An 18,732-nucleotide genomic window follows, 5' to 3' on the forward strand; every position below is an offset into this window, starting at 1 on the left:
AATTAGAGCCCAAAACTACAAATCCCACAAGACGAGGTAGGCGGCACGAACTCTGTCGCTAGTCGGGAGACGTGTTTATTGAAGCCAGTGCAGGAACATTTACACATTTATTATTAACAATGCCAACATCCGGATTAGTGTAAAGCTGAAATAACTGTTGCGAGTGTTTCATTTTAGCCTTTAGCAATGAATACGTTATTTGCGACCATTTTGGTGTTTGTTGGTTGCTGCAGTAATGTTGTGTTTCTGGAACTTTTGGTTAGGTGAGTTACAAATCTCTCATTTATGATCATTTTTTCGTATCGTAAAGTGTGTGAACTTCTTATATGCTGTCAGTTATTACTTCTTTAAATCGTTTATTTTGCAGGGATTTCCCAGGATGTGGGAATATTGTCACATTTGCCCAGTTTGCCTTCATTGCACTGGAGGGGTTCATCTTTGAGGCACACTTTGGACGCAAAAAGCCACAAATACCCCTCAGGTTAATATACAATTTATATGCACACTCGTGTATTATAAACATTTGCTTTGGCTTGTTAGACCAGATTAGTAAACAGTGGACATTAATTGATTATTATAGGTGAATGCTGAATGATTTGCCAGATTCCCTTCATTTAATTTCATTCATTCTACCAAAATCAAATGCTATTTTACGCAATTTTACGGAGATAGCTTGTTTTGCTTGTTGAACGAGGTAAAAGGCAGTGTTTGCGTTTAATTGATTATTATAGGTGAGAGGTAAACGCCTTGCTTTGTCACTGTTACAGGTGGTTTGTAAGTCAACAGATCAGTGCAGGTGAACATAATGGAGATATATGCATATGTATTACATCTAATATCGCTGATGCTTTGCACAGTGTATATATTTGCATTGAATATCAGATATGAAACCACTTGATGAATGTGGTGTTGTGACAACAATATAGAATACTGCAATATTCAGTATATACTGGACTGCACAATGTACGTTAAACCAGGGGTTTACAGTGTTTTAAATGCTACAGGCCCTCGCAGGGTTCCCACTCATCTTGGAAAACCTGGGAAATTGATGACAAATTTTTCAGTCCTGGAAAACACATGGAAAATTATATAAAATGTAAAATGTCCTGGAAAATCTTGTTGTTGTCTGGGAAAATTCTTTAAAAAAAAGTTATTTCTTTAGCCGAGTATAAAGAGTTTATCGCTGGCCCAAACAATTAGCGCTAGTTGCAGAAAGCACATTGCGGAGTTTGATGCGTATGAGTAGTATTTTGAATAATGATGTTTAGTCTTGTGTTGCCTCTTGCAGCTGTTAGCTAATGCTATTAACTGCTCAAATGTATGCAGTGAATGTTAACTCGTAAGCTGCTACCTAATCACATCATTTTGATATAAAGTCACATTTGTGTGTTATAAAGTCAGAATTGCAAGATATAGTCAGAATTGCGTGATATAAACTCGCAATTCTGACCTTTTCTTCACAATTGACTTTTTTTTTGCGCAGTTGCAAGTTTATATCTTGCAATTCTGACTTCTTTTCTCAGAATTGTGAGATCTAAACTGCAATTGCAAGTTATAAAGTCAAATTCTGAGGAAAAAAGAATTGCGACAATTTTCGCAAAACTCGCAATTGCGAGAGTCAGAATAGCAAGATAAAAAGTCACAATTACCTTTTTCTTTCTATTCTGTGGTGTAAACAAGCTTCCATAGTCATAATGTATGATTAAGAGCTCATATAAAAATGCTGGATTGTTAAGTAATGGCAATAAACTGGACGGCTTTTAAAGACTTGGAAAGCAATATTTGGCATGATCCTTGTCTTTTATTCTCGCCGTAGTAAAATTGAAATGTCCTGGAAAAGTACTGGAAAATGGTTGCTGAAAAAGAGTGGGAACCCTGCCCCGAATAGGATCATCCATATTTGAGGGACCCCAACTTAAAATATAAAAGGCATCTATGTGTTATAAATAATATTGTTTCGCTCCCCACGAGCATCAATGAGCCTTGGCCGCCCATGACCCTGTGGCCGGTTCTCCACTGGTCCTTCATGACCCTGTGGCCGGTTCTCCACTGGTCCTCCATGACCCTGTGGCCGGTTCTCCACTGGTCCTTCATGACCCTGTGGCCGGTTCTCCACTGGTCCTCCATGACCCTGTGGCCGGTTCTCCACTGGTCCTCCATGACCCTGTGGCCGGTTCTCCACTGGTCCTTCATGACCCTGTGGCCGGTTCTCCACTGGTCCTCCATGACCCTGTGGCCGGTTCTCCACTGGTCCTCCATGACCCTGTGGCCGGTTCTCCACTGGTCCTTCATGACCCTGTGGCCGGTTCTCCACTGGTCCTCCATGACCCTGTGGCCGGTTCTCCACTTGTCCTTCATGACCCTGTGGCCGGTTCTCCACTGGTTCTTCATGACCCTGTGGCCGGTTCTCCACTGGTCCTCCATGACCCTGTGGCCGGTTCTCCACTGGTCCTCCATGACCCTGTGGCCGGTTCTCCACTGGTCCTCCATGACCCTGTGGCCGGTTCTCCACTGGTCCTTCATGACCCTGTGGCCGGTTCTCCACTGGTCCTCCATGACCCTGTGGCCGGTTCTCCACTGGTCCTTCATGACCCTGTGGCCGGTTCTCCACTGGTCCTTCATGACCCTGGGGCCGGTTCTCCACTGGTTCTTCATGACCCTGTGGCCGGTTCTCCACTGGTCCTTCATGACCCTGTGGCCGGTTCTCCACTGGTCCTTCATGACCCTGTGGCCGGTTCTCCACTGGTTCTTCATGACCCTGTGGCCGGTTCTCCACTGGTTCTTCATGACCCTGGGGCCGGTTCTCCACTGGTTCTTCATGACCCTGTGGCCGGTTCTCCACTGGTCCTTCATGACCCTGTGGCCGGTTCTCCACTGGTCCTTCATGACCCTGTGGCCGGTTCTCCACTGGTTCTTCATGACCCTGTGGCCGGTTCTCCACTGGTCCTTCATGACCCTGTGGCCGGTTCTCCACTGGTCCTTCATGACCCTGTGGCCGGTTCTCCACTGGTTCTTCATGACCCTGTGGCCGGTTCTCCACTGGTTCTTCATGACCCTGTGGCCGGTTCTCCACTGGTTCTTCATGACCCTGTGGCCGGTTCTCCACTGGTCCTTCATGACCCTGTGGCCGGTTCTCCACTGGTCCTTCCTTGGAGCACTTTTGATAGAGACTGACCACTGCAGACCGGGAACATCCCACAAGAGCTGCAGTTTTGGAGATGCTCTGACCCAGTCATCTAGCCGTCACAATCTGGCCCTTGTCAAACTCACTCAAATCCTTACGCTTGCCCATTTTTCCTGCTTCTAACACATCAACTTTGAGGACAAAGGCTGCGTCCGAAACCTCGAAAATGCTTCTTTTGAAGGACACATATCAAGGCACGTCCGAATCTAATGTTAGCTTCACTTTCGTGTCTTCTGAGATATCGTCATCTGATCGATTTTTTTGAAGGAAGCATATATGTACACTCTAAAAAAAAAGAGTTTCTATATAGCACCAATTTTGGTGCTTCAGTGGTTCTTCAGAGGTGCTATATAGCACCTTAGTCAAAGAACCGGTGAAGAACCTCTGAAGAACCACTGAAGAACCACTGAAGAACCAAAATTGGTGCTATATAGCACTAAAAAAGGTTCCCCTATGATTTACGAGCCAGGAACCATTTTTGGTGCCATATAGAACCTTTTTTTTTTTTTAGAGTGTATCCTTCGCTGCTTTTGATATCCCACAATCCTGTGCGTTCCATTCAGTGACAGTTGAGCTGGGGAAAAAGATGGCGTCTGAAAGTTGCGTTTGCTGGTCAGTTTGTGTGTAAATGTATGTTTTTTTTCACCAACATTTTCCACTTCTGATGTCATTTCTAGCGAGAAAATTACTAATGTAGTAATGAAATAGGTGTTTAGTTCTCACCAAAGCGCTCTCTATTTTGTAGATCATTAAACGGTTACACTGCCTGAGGTTACACTGCCATGTTCACTTGCTGCCTAATATTTATCCCACCCACTAACAGGAGCCGTGAGGATCAGTGTAATTCACTTCACCTGTCAGTGGTCATAATGTTATGCCTGATCGGTGCGATCAAATTTGTATTTATTTATATAAATGTATATATTTAAAATGTATTTTAATCTCATTTATTTAATTACTTATTAGTTTTATTTTTTATTTTATTATTATTTTCTTTCTTTCTTTATTTTTACTGGACCTTTCCCCTTTGACCCCTCTTTGAAAACCTCTGCGTTACGCTCGTATTCCTTTCCAAACATAGCCGTGCAGTTTTAAACCTCAACAAGATGACTTATGTTACACTCTTTGTGCTAAATCTAGAATCCCTTACGTCCAGTCGTTCTTAACTGGTTTTGCTGCAGGACAGATTTTGACCGTGGTTAAACAATTTATACGTTCAATGGTAACACTTTAGAATAATGGTCATTAGTTAACTACATTAGTTAACATTAACTAATAATGAACTGCACTTATAAAGCGTTTATTAATCTTTGTTAATGTTAATTTCAACATTTACTAATGCATTATTAAAATCACAGTTAATGCAGTGTGAACTAACATGAACAAACCATGAACAGATGTATTTATATTAACTAACGTTAACAAAGATGAACAAATACAGTAAGAAATGTACTGCTCATGGTTAATTCATGTTAGTTAAAGGATTAGTTCACTTTTAAATAAACTTTTGCTGATAATTTACTCACCCCCATGTCATCCAAGATGTCCATGTCTTTCTTTCTGCAGTCGAAAAGAAATTAAGGTTTTTGATGAAAACAGTCCAGGGGTTTCCTCCATATAATGGACTTCAATGGGCTCCAAACGGTTCAAGGTCCAAATGACAGTTTCAGTGCAGCTTCAAAGGACTTTAAACGACACCAGACGATGAATAAGGGTCTTATCTAGCGAAACCATCAGTTTCTGCGAGAAACCCAGCAGTATTTATGCTATTATTTTACCTCTTATCAGACGAACGTGATCGTCTCTGAGCTCCGCCATAACTTCCGCTAAGTGAGGTCAAAATACGAGTATGGTCATAGATGTATATGTAGATGCCTCATTAGCGCCTGTACGGATCAGTAGAATGAGGCATCTACGATCTATATCTATATGACCACGCTTGTATTTGACCTCACTTAGCGGAAGTTATGGCTGAGCTCAGAGATGATCACGTTAGTCTGATAAGAGGTAAAATAATAGCATAAATACTGCTGGGTTTCTCGCAGAAACCGATGGTTTCTCTAGAGAAGACCCTTATTCATCGTCTGGTATTGTTTAAAGCCCTGTGAAGCTGCACTAAAACTGTCATTTGGAACTTGAACCGTTTGGAGCCCATTGAAGTCCATTATATGGAGAACAATCCTGGAATGTTTTAATCAAAAACCTTCATTTCTTTTCAACTGCAGAAAGAAAGACATGGACATCTTGGATGACATGGGGGTGAGTAAATTATCAGCAAAAGTTTATTTAAAAGTGAACTAATCTTTTAATACATTAACTAATGTTAACTAATGACCATTATTCTAAAGTGTTACCCATTCAATTAATGCTTTATTTCTTCTGTATTAGGGAATCTTTGACTAGTAATAATTTGATAACAGCAGCAGAATATTGTATGGATGCCCATATGGTTCGACGCATTACCCTCCTGTCTTTCATGACCTTTGCTGTCCTTCTCCTTTGCAGGAACTATGTGATCATGGTGACTATGTTCTTTACTGTCAGCGTGATCAATAACTATGCCCTGAACTTTAACATCGCCATGCCGCTGCATATGATCTTCAGATCAGTGAGTGTCATTCGGTTCATTCATTCCTTGCTTTGGACTGTGCCTGATCTTCCTAACTTTTTGTTTTGCTCACAGGGATCTTTAATAGCAAACATGATTCTCGGTATTGTCATCTTGAAGAAAAGGTATGTTGAAGATCATGCACAAAATCACGCCTTGAGTTTTCTTCCCGGGAACGAACATGTCACAATATTCCCAATTTAAATAATTTCCGCCCAATGCATATGCAAATGAAAGGGGCGTGGTCTCGTTGAGTTGAATCTGGTGGTTATGGTAAGGGGCGGGACATTTCCCAAACACTGGAAACGCTTGACCAATCACAACACATTGCTCCAGCTGACCAATCAGAGCACAGTGTGCTTTTCAGAAGGCGGGGCTTCATAGAGACAGGAATTAAACAGAGCGTTACTGACAGACTGGGAAATGAGGAGCTGCAACAATGGAGAATACAGGGAAAATAATGTGTTTTTTGAACATCAAGCATGAAAACTTATTCTAGTACACCATAAAAGGGTATAATATGGCCTCTTTAACTTCCAGTTTGCTTTGCATATTGTTCAGTCACATTATGACTTTTATTCTGACTGCAGATACTCGATGAGTAAATATCTCTCCATTGTGCTGGTGTCTGTGGGCATTTTCATCTGCACTATTATGTCGGCCAAACAAGTGGTGAGTTGCAAAACCAGCCTGGGTTGCAAAAAGGTTGTTTCATATTAATAGGCATAACATACTTGCATTGCAATGCTTTATTTCACATTTTATCTGCACCTAATACATCAGGTTTGATCCTTATGTAGAATGTTGAGAAAGGGGCCACTGAGGAAGATGGTGTTTATGCCTTCATGCATTGGCTTCTGGGTAATATTCTCACTGCACATTCAATGTTTGTACACAGTGTATTGTTATATTTAAAATAAAAACCGTGAAATGGCATTAGTAAGCATTTAAAGGCACAATATGTAAGATTTTTGGATTAAAATATCCAAAAACCACTAGAGCAATGTTGAATTTTGTTGACTTTATCCCAAGTGTTTCCAAGAATGTTTAAATCCGGAGAAATAAGCCGTTTTAATCAGGACACGTGCATCGCCTATCAATGACCTCATACCCGCGTTACCCTCGATTTCTGGTTTTATTTTTTTAGAAACGTGACATAATAAAAGCTTAGTGAAATCAAGGCATCATCAAGCTACGCCAATAGCCCCGTTTCCACCGAAATTACCCGGAACAATTTGTACCAGGAACTTTTTTCCCCCCAGACCTGCTATTGTCTGCGTTTCCACTGCGGTCTAAAGTACCGTGAAGATTAGGCAAATTAGTAGGGGTGTAACGATTCATCTACTACATTGATGTATCGATTTATATTCCTATGATCTGACAACATCGATCTGTGCTCGGCAAGTTGGCCTTCCGGACGAAATATATCGATCTAACATCGTTTTAAAAGGTAATCAATCGATTGTATCGATAATAGGAAATAACGCATTTGATTTAAGCACGTCAGACTTTAAATGGATGTTTTTTCTTAGCACTTTTAATGATAAAGGCGTTAAACGTTACTCGATTCAGTCTGCCTATCTGTGACATCATCGCCACGCACCAGCAGCAGCGCTAAGAAAACAAAACATAGCATGGCGGATGGCAGAGGAGAAGCCGAGCGAGAAATGATCAAGCCACCAGGAGAAAGAGCCACCTGTACTTTCAACCCTTGCTAAATGTTACCTGTGCGTTCCTGACACCAGTGCGCCAGTAGAGGAAGTTTTTAGTACTGCTGGCGACATAGTGAACGCACAGAGAAGTGTTCTGCGGTCAGATCATGTTGATCAGTTGATATTTTAGAAGAAAAAAAAATTATGTTGATTCATTGAAGAGTAGTTGGTTACATTTTATCTTTTTTTAAATATTGTTTGTTTATTAAACTGAGAGTAGTAGCAGGTTCAGCCAGTTTATTCAACCTGAAGAAATGTTAGTTGCACTTTATTTTTGATATTAATACTGTAATATTTTTATGTTGGAAAACAAAAGCAGAAGTAGCGGGTTAACCTACTGTTGAAATGTTGGTTGCACTTACTGTGCTTTTATTGAAAATCTATTGAATATTGAAAATTAGAGCAGAAAAGGTTAACTTCCTGTTAATTCAACCTAAACTGTTGGTTGCACTTTATTCAAATAAAATTTGAATGCATTTTCCATTAATTGTTGTTTACTTGTTTGTTTACATCCATAATTAATTGATACCTGATTCCCTTACAAGAAACAACAGGAATCTAGGAAACTTCACCTGCACTGACCAGTATCCAGATATTTATTTCAGTCACACAATTTTTGGCTAAAAAGTTACTGAATCGATTTCAAGTCACTGAATCGTTTCGGATCGTATCGTTCTAAATGAACCAATATCGTCCTTGAATCGTATCGACAACCTCAAATCGTGATACGAATCGAATCGTTGTTAAAACGAATCGTTACACCCCTACTTTCTATTCATCAAAGAATCCTCAAAAATAAAACGTATCACAGTTTCTACAAAAATATGAAGCAGAACAACTATTTTAACAATTTTAATAATCATGAATGTTTCTTGAGCAGCGAATCCTCATATGAGAATGATTTCTGAAGGATCATGTGACACTGAAGACTGGAGTAATGATGCTGAAAATACAGCTTTGATCACAGAAATAAATTACATTTTACAATATATTCACATAGAAAACACTTATTTTAAATTGTAATAATATTTAATTGTTTTTACTGTATTTTTGATCAAATAAATGCAGCCTTGGTGAGCAGAAGAGACTTCTCTAAAAACATTATAAAATCTTACTGACCCCAAACTTTTGAATGGTAGTGCTAAATTAGTATCAGTGTTAGTATGCTATTCTAAGGCATTTATTGAATATATGTGAGAAGTTAAATCATTCTGAATTGTATTATTAATTTTGGTGTACCCACAATCAAGATATTCCATTACATTAGTGCTGTTGTGTTTCAGGTATCGCCATGCTGACGTTCGCACTGCTGATGTCTGCAAGAATGGGCATTTTCCAAGAAACTTTGTACAAGAAGTATGGAAAACACTCCAAGGAGGCTCTGTTCTACAATGTGAGTCCATAACTGTGCATATGGGGCATGCAACACATATGAGCTTGTGGGATTAAGTCAAATTTCTCTGGCTTTTTTCAGCACTGTCTGCCGTTACCAGGATTCCTCCTGCTGTCGACGGACATCTACAGACACGCCGTGCTCTTCAGCCAGAGCTGTGAGTCTGATAATATAGGGAGTCACTGAGGCCCTCTTTACACCTGGTATTAAGATGCGTTTTGGTCGATCGGATCACAAGTGGGCGAGGCTAAATACAGGTGTAAAATGTTTTGAACTCGACCACTTCCATTGGAAGTGGAAAACACACTCGACCTGATTGCTTTAGCAGTGTCAACGCTCATGTGGTCGAATGCATTTGAACAGCCAGTAAAAGATCGCCTACTCTCTGCATACTGACCAAAACATTATGGGATGCACACTAGCCACACAGGATTTAAACTGTCTGCTGGAGACCCAAGTTTGGTTTTAAGATGAAAAACGTCCCAAGTTAATCAACACTCATGAATGTAAATGTACCCAAATTAGCCCAAAGGCTAGTTTTCATTGGTAGTCCCTTTGCCAGATGTTATTAGGCCTAAAACTAGAAATAAATAAATAAATAACAACAGTAGTAAAACCAAAACTTGTAAACAACACTGGAAGAATACAATTAAACACACACCAAATAAAATAAAATAAGGCAATATATATATATATATATATATATATATATATATATATATATATATATATATATATATATATAATATATATATATATATATATATATATATATACATATATACATATATACATATATACATATATACATATATACATATATACATATATATACATACATACATGCATACACACACACACACACACATACATACATACACACATATATATTATAATACCCGGATGACCTACTACTCCTGGCGAGATTCTGAAGTGTGCATACGATGGACACTTTACTATCCTATGAGTCCACTGGAGACGATTTATGAATGGAGGTGATGGGATGCAACTGACGCTGGTAGGTCACATGATCATGACAAAATGGCGGGTGTAGTACGTCCGGATTACATTCATACTACATTCATTCATACTATATACACTCACCTAAAGGATTATTAGGAACACCTGTTCAATTTCTCATTAATGCAATTATCTAATCAACCAATCACATGGCAGTTGCTTCAATGCATTTAGGGGTGTGGTCCTGGTCAAGACAATCTCCTGAACTCTACACTGAATGTCAGAATGGGAAAGAAAGGTGATTTAAGCAATTTTGAGCGTGGCATGGTTGTTGGTGCCAGACGGGCCGGTCTGAGTATTTCACAATCTGCTCAGTTACTGGGATTTTCACGCACAACCATTTCTAGGGTTTACAAAGAAAGGTGTGAAAAGGGAAAAACATCCAGTATGCGGCAGTCCTGTGGGAGAAAATGCCTTGTTGATGCTCGAGGTCAGAGGAGAATGGGCCGACTGATTCAAGCTGATAGAAGAGCAACTTTGACTGAAATAACCACTCGTTACAACCGAGGTCTGCAGCAAAGCATTTGTGAAGCTACAACACGCACAACCTTGAGGCGGATGGGCTACAACAGCAGAAGACCCCACCGGGTACCACTCATCTCCACTACAAATTGGAAAAAGAGGCGACAATTTGCACGAGCTCACCAAAATTGGACAGTTGAAGACTGGAAAAATGTTGCCTGGTCTGATGAGTCTCGATTTCTGTTGAGACATTCAGATGGTAGAGTCAGAATTTGGCGTAAACAGAATTTGAACATGGATCCATCATGCCTTGTTACCACTGTGCAGGCTGGTGGTGGTGGTGTAATGGTGTGGGGGATGTTTTCTTGGCACACTTTAGGCCCCTTAGTGCCACTTGGGCATCGTTTAAATGCCACGGCCTACCTGAGCATTGTTTCTGACCATGTCCATCCCTTTATGACCACCATGTACCCATCCTCTGATGGCTTTTAAATTGGTTTCTTGAACATGACAATGAGTTCACTGAACTAAAATGGCCGCCACAGTCACCAGATCTCAACCCAATAGAGCATCTTTGGGATGTGGTGGAACGGGAGCTTCGTGCCCTGGATGTGCATCCCACAAATCTCCATCAACTGCAAGATGCTATCCTATCAATATGGGCCAACATTTCTAAAGAATGCTTTCAGCTCCTTGTTGAATCAATGCCACGTAGAATTAAGGCAGTTCTGAAGGCGAAAGGGGGTCAAACACAGTATTAGTATGTGTTCCTAATAATCCTTTAGGTGAGTGTAGAACATACTTTTTGTAACGGTCGTGAAGTTCGTTCAAATTCAAATGTAGTACCTACTCACATAGTACGCGATTTCGGACGCAGCTATATTATGTCTATAGCCAAAACCATTCACACACTTTTTGCTAACTGGCAAGCAGCATTAGCAGCTCATCTTTTTTCTACTTACTACTTATTCGTCGTATCAATGTGTGCTCGGCAAGACCGTTTTGTGCTTAAGCGCCACCAAGTGGTGTTTTACTGTCACTTCAGTAGCTCCAGGAGCGTGAACTAAAACACCAATCTCATTGGTCAGATAGTTTTTAACGTGCCGCGTCAAAATAAAAAAACGAACCCGAGGCGTTTTGCGCATCGGTGTGCACACTCACATTGGCGCCCTTTATTTAGTCCCGAGGCGTTAAACGTCGGCGATAAACGCGCACGAAAATCGTCCCGGTGTGAACAGGCCTTTACTCCAGTCTTCAGTGTCACATGATCTATCATTTCTTATCATTATCAATGTTGAAAACTGTTTGTGCTGCTTAATATTTTTCACCGAAACAATGATACATTTTTATCCAGGATTCTTTGATCCAGGATTCTATGATGTGTAGCGTTCAAAAGAACAGCATTTTTTTAAAATAGAAATCTTATAAATGTATTTACTGTCACTTTTGATCAATTTAATGCATCCTTGCTGAATAAAAGTATCGATTTCTTTCACACCTTTGAACGATAGTGCATTTAAGCCTTAAAACGTTAGACTTTTAGTTTTTTGTTTGAAATGACAAACCAATGACTTTCTCTCAAAGCTCCAGTGGAAATCCCTGTGATTGGTCAGTCTATGCCAGTCATGTGGTTTTACCTGCTGATGAACGTCATCACCCAGTATCCTTTCATATTTGTCACATTAATATTTTGTCTATGGGCTTTTATTGCTATTATTGGACAGGGCTCCGTTTATCAAAATCATCGTAAGCCAAAGTTGATTGCCACCAATGGTCTCTACGATCAGCTTATGCTTATGAACTGTGGAATCGAGTCAGTTTTATATTGCATTTTTTTTCCTTAGCCGGCTTTCTCAGATACGTGTGTATCCGCGGCGTCTTTATTCTGACCACAGAGTGCGCCTCGCTCACGGTCACACTGGTGGTGACCCTGCGCAAATTTCTGAGCCTCATTATTTCCATCCTGTACTTCCATAATCCCTTCACAACCTGGCACTGGGTGGGAACGGCGGTGGTGTTCCTGGGAACGCTTCTCTACACCGAAGTCTGGTCCAGCGTTCGTGCGGCAATGAAAGGAGAGAAAGCCGTCAAGAAGGCAGAGTAAACTGTACGAGAATTGCAATACCTCTTTAGATCCTTGCGAGTGTGTTTTGTTGTCATTTTTCATTGATTTTACTGTGAATGGCTGCGTGGTTGAAGTGTGTTTGGGCCAATTTTATAAGCTGTTTTTGAGCCGGATGTGTGTGTTAGAGCATTTGTCTGTAAGCTTGCACAATCCACGACCTGTTTTTTGCAGAAATAGACACTCCTTTTGTTCCTGGCATCCTATTTACTCACATAGATCTACTTCAACTGACATAATGGTCAATTCTGATCTATTGAGGACTTGCAGCTAACCTAGTACGTATTCATTTTCACAATAAGTATTTATTTCTGCTCTAGTTTTTAATCACCGCGAGTTTCAGTAAGTCAGTAAATATGTCGGCCCACTTACATGTGAGAAATAATAAGGTAAATATGACTACAAAAGGTAATGCAAAGCTTTTAAGTTGTAGTCATAGTATCAGTTTTGACGTTTTGTAGTCGCCTTACTCTAGTGCAGGCTTCCTTAAATCTTGCCCTGGAGGGCCAATGCGCTGCAGAGTTTAGCTGCAAACCTGATCAAACTCACCTACCTGTGATTTTCCAATGATACTGAAGACATTGATTAGCATGTTCAGGTGTTTTTGTTTAGGGTTTGAGCTAAACTCTGCAGGAAAGTGGAGCTCGTGGGCCAGATTTGAGGATCCCTGCTCTAGTGCTTCGGTCGGTTGAGTATCAGGGTGAGCTAAAGCAATATTGTAGAAAACAAGACTGCCAAAACTGTCTGAGTGTTATGTTCATGAGGCTACAATTTGTAATTTTGCATGGATTTGTATAAGAAAACTTTTGTTTTTTTAATCAGCTAACACTGAGACCTCATAAAGTAAAGGAAATCTTTTGTCTTGTGTGCACTTCCTTCAATCTTATCTGCTGTTTTGTTTTTTTTCACAGGGTGTGTTCTATTAATTTTCATTGGCTTTAAAGGTGCACTATGTAACGTTTTTTCAGTAAAATATCCAAAAACCATTAGGCCAGTGTTATATATTTTGTTCAGTTCAGTACTCACAATATCCCAAATGTTTCCAACTATTTGTAAATCGTGAGAAATTGCTATTTTAACCAATGAACCGAGACGTGTGAGGGAGTCGCCTGTCGATGACATCATATCTGCGTTACTTTCGGTTTCCGGTTTTATTTTGCAGAAACGCTTTACTCTCACTGCAGTGTGAACAAGTGTCATAGCAGCCGCTGAGAGAACACACAGAGTAACGTCACAACATCATTAACACACTCAGATGTGCTTAATATGATCAACAGAGCTGCGTTACCTCACACTCATGACCGGAAAAGCGGAAATGGCGCCGGCGACTGTGTCATAATAAAAGTCCCGCTGCTCGCGAGGCGTGTGTTGTGTTCATCTTAATAACAATCGCTCCAGCGGTTCCTCAGCTCCACAACACTCGCTCCTGCTCTGCTTCACTACAGTAACGTTAATAATCACATCCATCAACATGATTTCTGCCCGAGTCCTCCGATTCTTTCCCACCGGCTGTTAGGGGAAGACCACATGTCCCAAGATTCTGCGCTCAAACGTGCCGTCATCAAACTACACCTTTGTTTTGAATAGGTGACCTCTAGCGGATGGAAAAGTTACATAGTGCACCTTTAAAAGCTTTGTACTGTGTCTGAGGGGTCAATACCCAGGGTTTTTATGGGGGAAATGTATTGTTTGTTGCTCATGATCATCTCATGATCTTACACAGTTAGTATTCTTTATAAAAATAAACCTGTGTTGGGTATGTTACTCCAAAAAATCAATTAATTACTAGCTACTAATTACATCTTCAACAGTGTAATTAGATTACTCTCTCTAAAGACTATTGGATTACTTATTACGAAATACTTTCTATATCCCATATCCGCCTCGAGCAGTTGAACAATACAAGGATAGACATGAAACTGCACTTTTAATTCTTTCAAATAAACAATATGCAATTGAATAAATTATTCTGAACTGACTAAAGTGTGTAAAGGGAGAAAATCACATTTAATTTTTTTTTATTTTAACGTTAAATTCTAATGTTAAATCCACTATTGCTTTATATATACACACGCACAAAAAATTAAGACTTTTTAAAAATATTTACGCATTTCAATTAATAGTAAAATTCCATCAAATTGAATTGAACAATCCTTAATCAATTATGCAATTAAAATGTGTGAGTATTGTTCAATTCGATTTGATGGAATATTACTATTGAAATGCTTAAAATAAAAAAAAGTGTGTAAAAGATTGTAGAATTGCTCTATAGTCTATAGTATTTAATGCACTTACATCAGAAGTGAATTGATTACAGAGAAATTAAGAGTAATCTATGGAAGTTTGTTTCCGCCACAAAATAATAATAATAAAAAAATTTAATTGCGACTTCTCACAATTTTGACTTTTTTCTAAGAATTGCGAATTTATATCGTAAATCTGACTTTATAACACCCAATTGAGAGTTATAAAGTCGAAATTGAGAGTTATAAAGTCAGAATTGCAAGATATAAAGTCAGAATTGCGAGTTTATATTTCACAATTCTGACCATAACTATAAAACTATAAAAAAGACATAATTGGGAGATATAGTCGCAGTTATCTTTAAAAAATGTTTTATTCTGTGGCGGGAACAAGCTCTTACTCGAGTCAAAATTAATTAAAATCGAGTACTAAGTAATTATTTTCACCCAACAGTGATGGTAACCATATTTTCCACCAAAATACAACAATTAAATGCACTTTTTGTTAATACTGTAACAAAAATAATGGAATTGGGCTTAGAAATGTGTGAGATTTAGTTTTCAATACACAGAACAGTGTGTTTTTACCATTTTGAATAATAATCAGCAGCTCATGTATTATTAACACATCATAGTAGCCACGCCCCCAAACACCGCGAATGTACTTTTAAACTTAAAATATTTTTTTTGATCCCAGATATATATATTGGAAACAAAAAACAGTTATTCTCGGTTATAAACGTTTACTATCTGGCAAAAAATAAATAAATCGCTGGATGTGTCTCTGAGGTTTGAATGGACGCGGGGCTGTAGAGAGAAATTCCTCAGGGTGGGAAGGGTCGAACTGAACACGAGCTTTTCGGCAGATATCAGACCCCGTGCTGAATTTCCCATCGGATAAATCCCCCTTTTGTGTTTTATTTACAATAATTATCACACTGAACTGTAGAGATAAAGGCACACAGTGATGGGAGGCAACAGCAGCTCGCGCCACGTTTCCCTCGACTCGGACGAGGAGGTTACATTCGTAAAGGGCATTCGGGTAAGTGCACTAACTAGACAACAATACACGTATGAAGAAGGGGTTTCCCTTTTATTCTTATCTCTACATTAGCTCTTTTGATCATGCGAAACTTTCTTTGAACCTAAGTTTGTTATTGTACCCACTTGAACTGTATTATAGTCTTATATCATCGTGCAAAATCCAAAAAATGCATTGTGGAGATTGAAAGGGTGTAGGACAAAATGTACTGCACAGGGTATGTTATGTTAAATATAGCCTAAGGGTCATGCATGTTGACCTGCTTTGCATACTAAGCATGCATACCACACGTAGACATGGTAAACTTTCACATCACCAATAGATATTGCTTTCAAAACAGACTTGTGCTTTACTAGTGACCTTAGTAGCAACCTAATAGTGACCAAACTTACCATACTACAAGTTTTGTTAGACACACACCATGCTAATAGCATGCTTTTGGGGTATGCACTATGGGAATACCATTGTACATTAATTTGTTTGCTATATCAATGAACAATGGTATTGTCAAAGTACTTTTTTGCAAGAACAAATTAATGCAAATTCAATCGATTCCGGCATTATTTTCAATGCATTTGCATTACAAAAACGCAATATCAGCTAATGAAGATCCACGGATCTTGATGTTAATATCACAAAGTTTGAAGAGATTAGTAAATTCATTTTTGCCTACAATAATCTGGTCTAAAAAGTTCTACGAGATCCTTGTGGGAACATCATGCACTAACTTTTTGGTGATGCAGAAAAATGTAAAATGCAAAGGTGCACATATTTTTAATGAGCAAGAGAAAATGTATATCAATGCTATTTCTGATCTGATGATAAACAGCTTTCAGAGAAAGTGATTGATCGTATGAAGGTGTCTCCACCTGTGGTTCGCCCGCAAGCACCAACCAGATCCTTTATGCAGTCTCCAACAACTCCTCCGGTTGAGTCTTTGGTTCCAGATGAACGTCATATACCCATCACACCTCATTCTCCCTCATACGCCAGCGCTTTGGTTCCTCCTCCTCTCTCGGAGCCAATAACACCTTTAATGCCTCCTGTGTCTGAGGAAACATCTACACCACCTTCATCTGAGGGTCTTCCAATTGCTACAGGTAATGAGCATGTAGTTGTGCCTGATCCTCAACCTGGATGTGCTAACATACTTGTGCCTGATCCTCAACCTGCTGAACCCATAAATGCTCCTTCACGAGTCCCAAGTGAACCAATAACCGCTCCTCCATTGGTGGAACCAACCTGTGCACCTGTTGAACTCTTAACACCACCTCCTGTCACGACCTCTACTACTGAACCTGTAACCATTCCACCTTCCCCAACCACAGACCCACTTACTGAACCTGTAACACCCTCTGTTGAACCAATTGAACCCGTAGAGACTCCGTCCTCCTCTACTTCTACATCTGCCGACCCCATGGACTTACCAGTTCCTTCACCCGTTGAGCTTGAGACTTCATCCTTCCCAATCTCCATACCCGATCCCGTCCCATCTGTGATGGAGGAGTCTCCTGTGTCACCATCTGGATCTGCTTCAGATGAAATGCTTTCCAAGACGCAAATGGGTCCACCTTCAACTGAAGAACCTCTTGTTCCTCGTCTTCCTCCAGTTGAGGAACCTGTTGTTCCTTCCTCAATCCACCCAGTCGAGGTCTTTCCACCACAAACACATGTTGGTAAGTTCATAATCTGGTTTTACCACAATTTTTCGGGTTAATTTTTTGACTGATTGACCAGTAAAGTCTCCAATTGCAGCTCAGTATTTTATACAAATGCCTAACTCACTCTTAAAGTCAATCAAATGGTACAGATCTTTTCTGTGATCCGTATAACTGTACTATCACACAGCTCTATATATAGAAAGTTGGATATTATTAGCGATGCACTATTATGCAAATTTTTTCCTTTTTGAAGTGATTTCAATCATATTTCAAGCAATTCAAACCCATCATGGTGAACAGTGTGCATCTGAAGTGTCTCAGCTGAAGGAAATAATACATTATTTATCGGCTTTAATATATCAGTCAAATTTTCGTATTGAGCCGATACCAATAGCATTAAAAATGAACCTATACAGATATGGTGGCTGATATATCGTGCATCCCTAATATTTATAATTACCAACTTTATCTGCATACATGAAGTACACTCACATCATGTGATATACTATATAGGAAATCGTAAGTGCCTGATTTTTTATCACCCAGCTCTTTATATAAAGTTGGATATTTATCATGTCCAAATGTATTTGCGTGCTACCGTTTATTTGTGTAAAAAGCAATATATACATCATCGGAAATCTAAACTCCCTGATGTTTTATTTCTTCACAAAATGTTCACTACCGTATATTATCGGTCAGCTCTTTATATAAAATTGTATATATAAGTAGGTCCAACTTTATCCGCATACATTCAGTACATTGACGTAAAGCAATATATATATGTGTGTGTGTGTGTGTGTGTGTGTGTGTGTGTGACCCTGCAGCACAAAATCAGTCATAAGTCACACGGATATATTTGTGGCAATAGCCAACAATACATTTTGTGGGTCAAAATTATCGATTTTTCTTTTATGCCAAAAATCATTAGGGTATTAAGTAAAGATCATGTTCCATGAAGATATTTTGTAAATTTCCTACCGTTAATATATAAAAAATGTATTATTAGTGGTAATATGCATGGCTAAGGACTTCATTTGAACAACTTTAAAGGTGATTTTCTCAATATTTCAATTTTTTTGTACTCTCAGATTCCAGATTGCCAAATATTGTCCTATCCTAACACACCATATATGTCATTTATTCATCTTTCAGATGATGTATACATCTCAATTTCCCCAAAATTGACCCGTATGACTGGTTTTGTGGTCCAGGGTCACATATACTATATAGCAACGGCTTGATTGCTCGCAAAATGTAAACTATATTATCGCCCAGCTCTAATCTG

At 39.4% G+C, this 18,732-nt stretch overlaps 2 protein-coding genes across 2 annotated transcripts in view; both read left to right on the plus strand.

Moving 5' to 3' along the window:
* The first annotated feature begins 28 nt into the window (after positions 1-28).
* On the plus strand, positions 29-13,479 carry slc35b4 (solute carrier family 35 member B4). Its single transcript, XM_079809434.1, has 10 exons — positions 29-263; positions 368-481; positions 5,690-5,792; positions 5,868-5,917; positions 6,383-6,464; positions 6,593-6,653; positions 8,788-8,897; positions 8,979-9,054; positions 11,964-12,039; positions 12,237-13,479. Exons 1-10 carry the CDS (start codon positions 187-189, stop codon positions 12,481-12,483), a joined length of 996 nt encoding a protein of 331 aa, XP_079665560.1. The 5' UTR covers positions 29-186; the 3' UTR covers positions 12,484-13,479.
* A 2,100-nt stretch (positions 13,480-15,579) lies between these two features.
* chchd3b (coiled-coil-helix-coiled-coil-helix domain containing 3b) overlaps positions 15,580-18,732 on the plus strand; it is an 11,449-nt gene continuing 8,296 nt past the window's right edge. The window contains exons 1-2 of the mRNA XM_079808748.1: positions 15,580-15,786; positions 16,616-17,462. Of these exons, the coding sequence (XP_079664874.1) occupies positions 15,712-15,786; positions 16,616-17,462 (922 nt within the window). The 5' untranslated portion in view covers positions 15,580-15,711. The remainder of the gene's footprint in view (positions 15,787-16,615; positions 17,463-18,732) is intronic.

Source organism: Gobio gobio (genome assembly GCF_949357685.1).
Source record: "Gobio gobio genome assembly, chromosome: 25".
NCBI classification, from domain to species: domain Eukaryota; kingdom Metazoa; phylum Chordata; class Actinopteri; order Cypriniformes; family Gobionidae; genus Gobio; species Gobio gobio.

Excerpts from the sequence above, each read along its gene's own strand:
- slc35b4 (XM_079809434.1), top strand. The coding sequence starts at position 187 with ATGAATACGTTATTTGCGACCATTTTGGTGTTTGTTGGTTGCTGCAGT. Across the intron at positions 6,654-8,787 it reads CTTCATGCATTGGCTTCTGG|GTATCGCCATGCTGACGTTC; the intron begins GTAATATTCTCA and ends GTTGTGTTTCAG. Across the intron at positions 12,040-12,236 it reads CTGATGAACGTCATCACCCA|ATACGTGTGTATCCGCGGCG; the intron begins GTATCCTTTCAT and ends CGGCTTTCTCAG.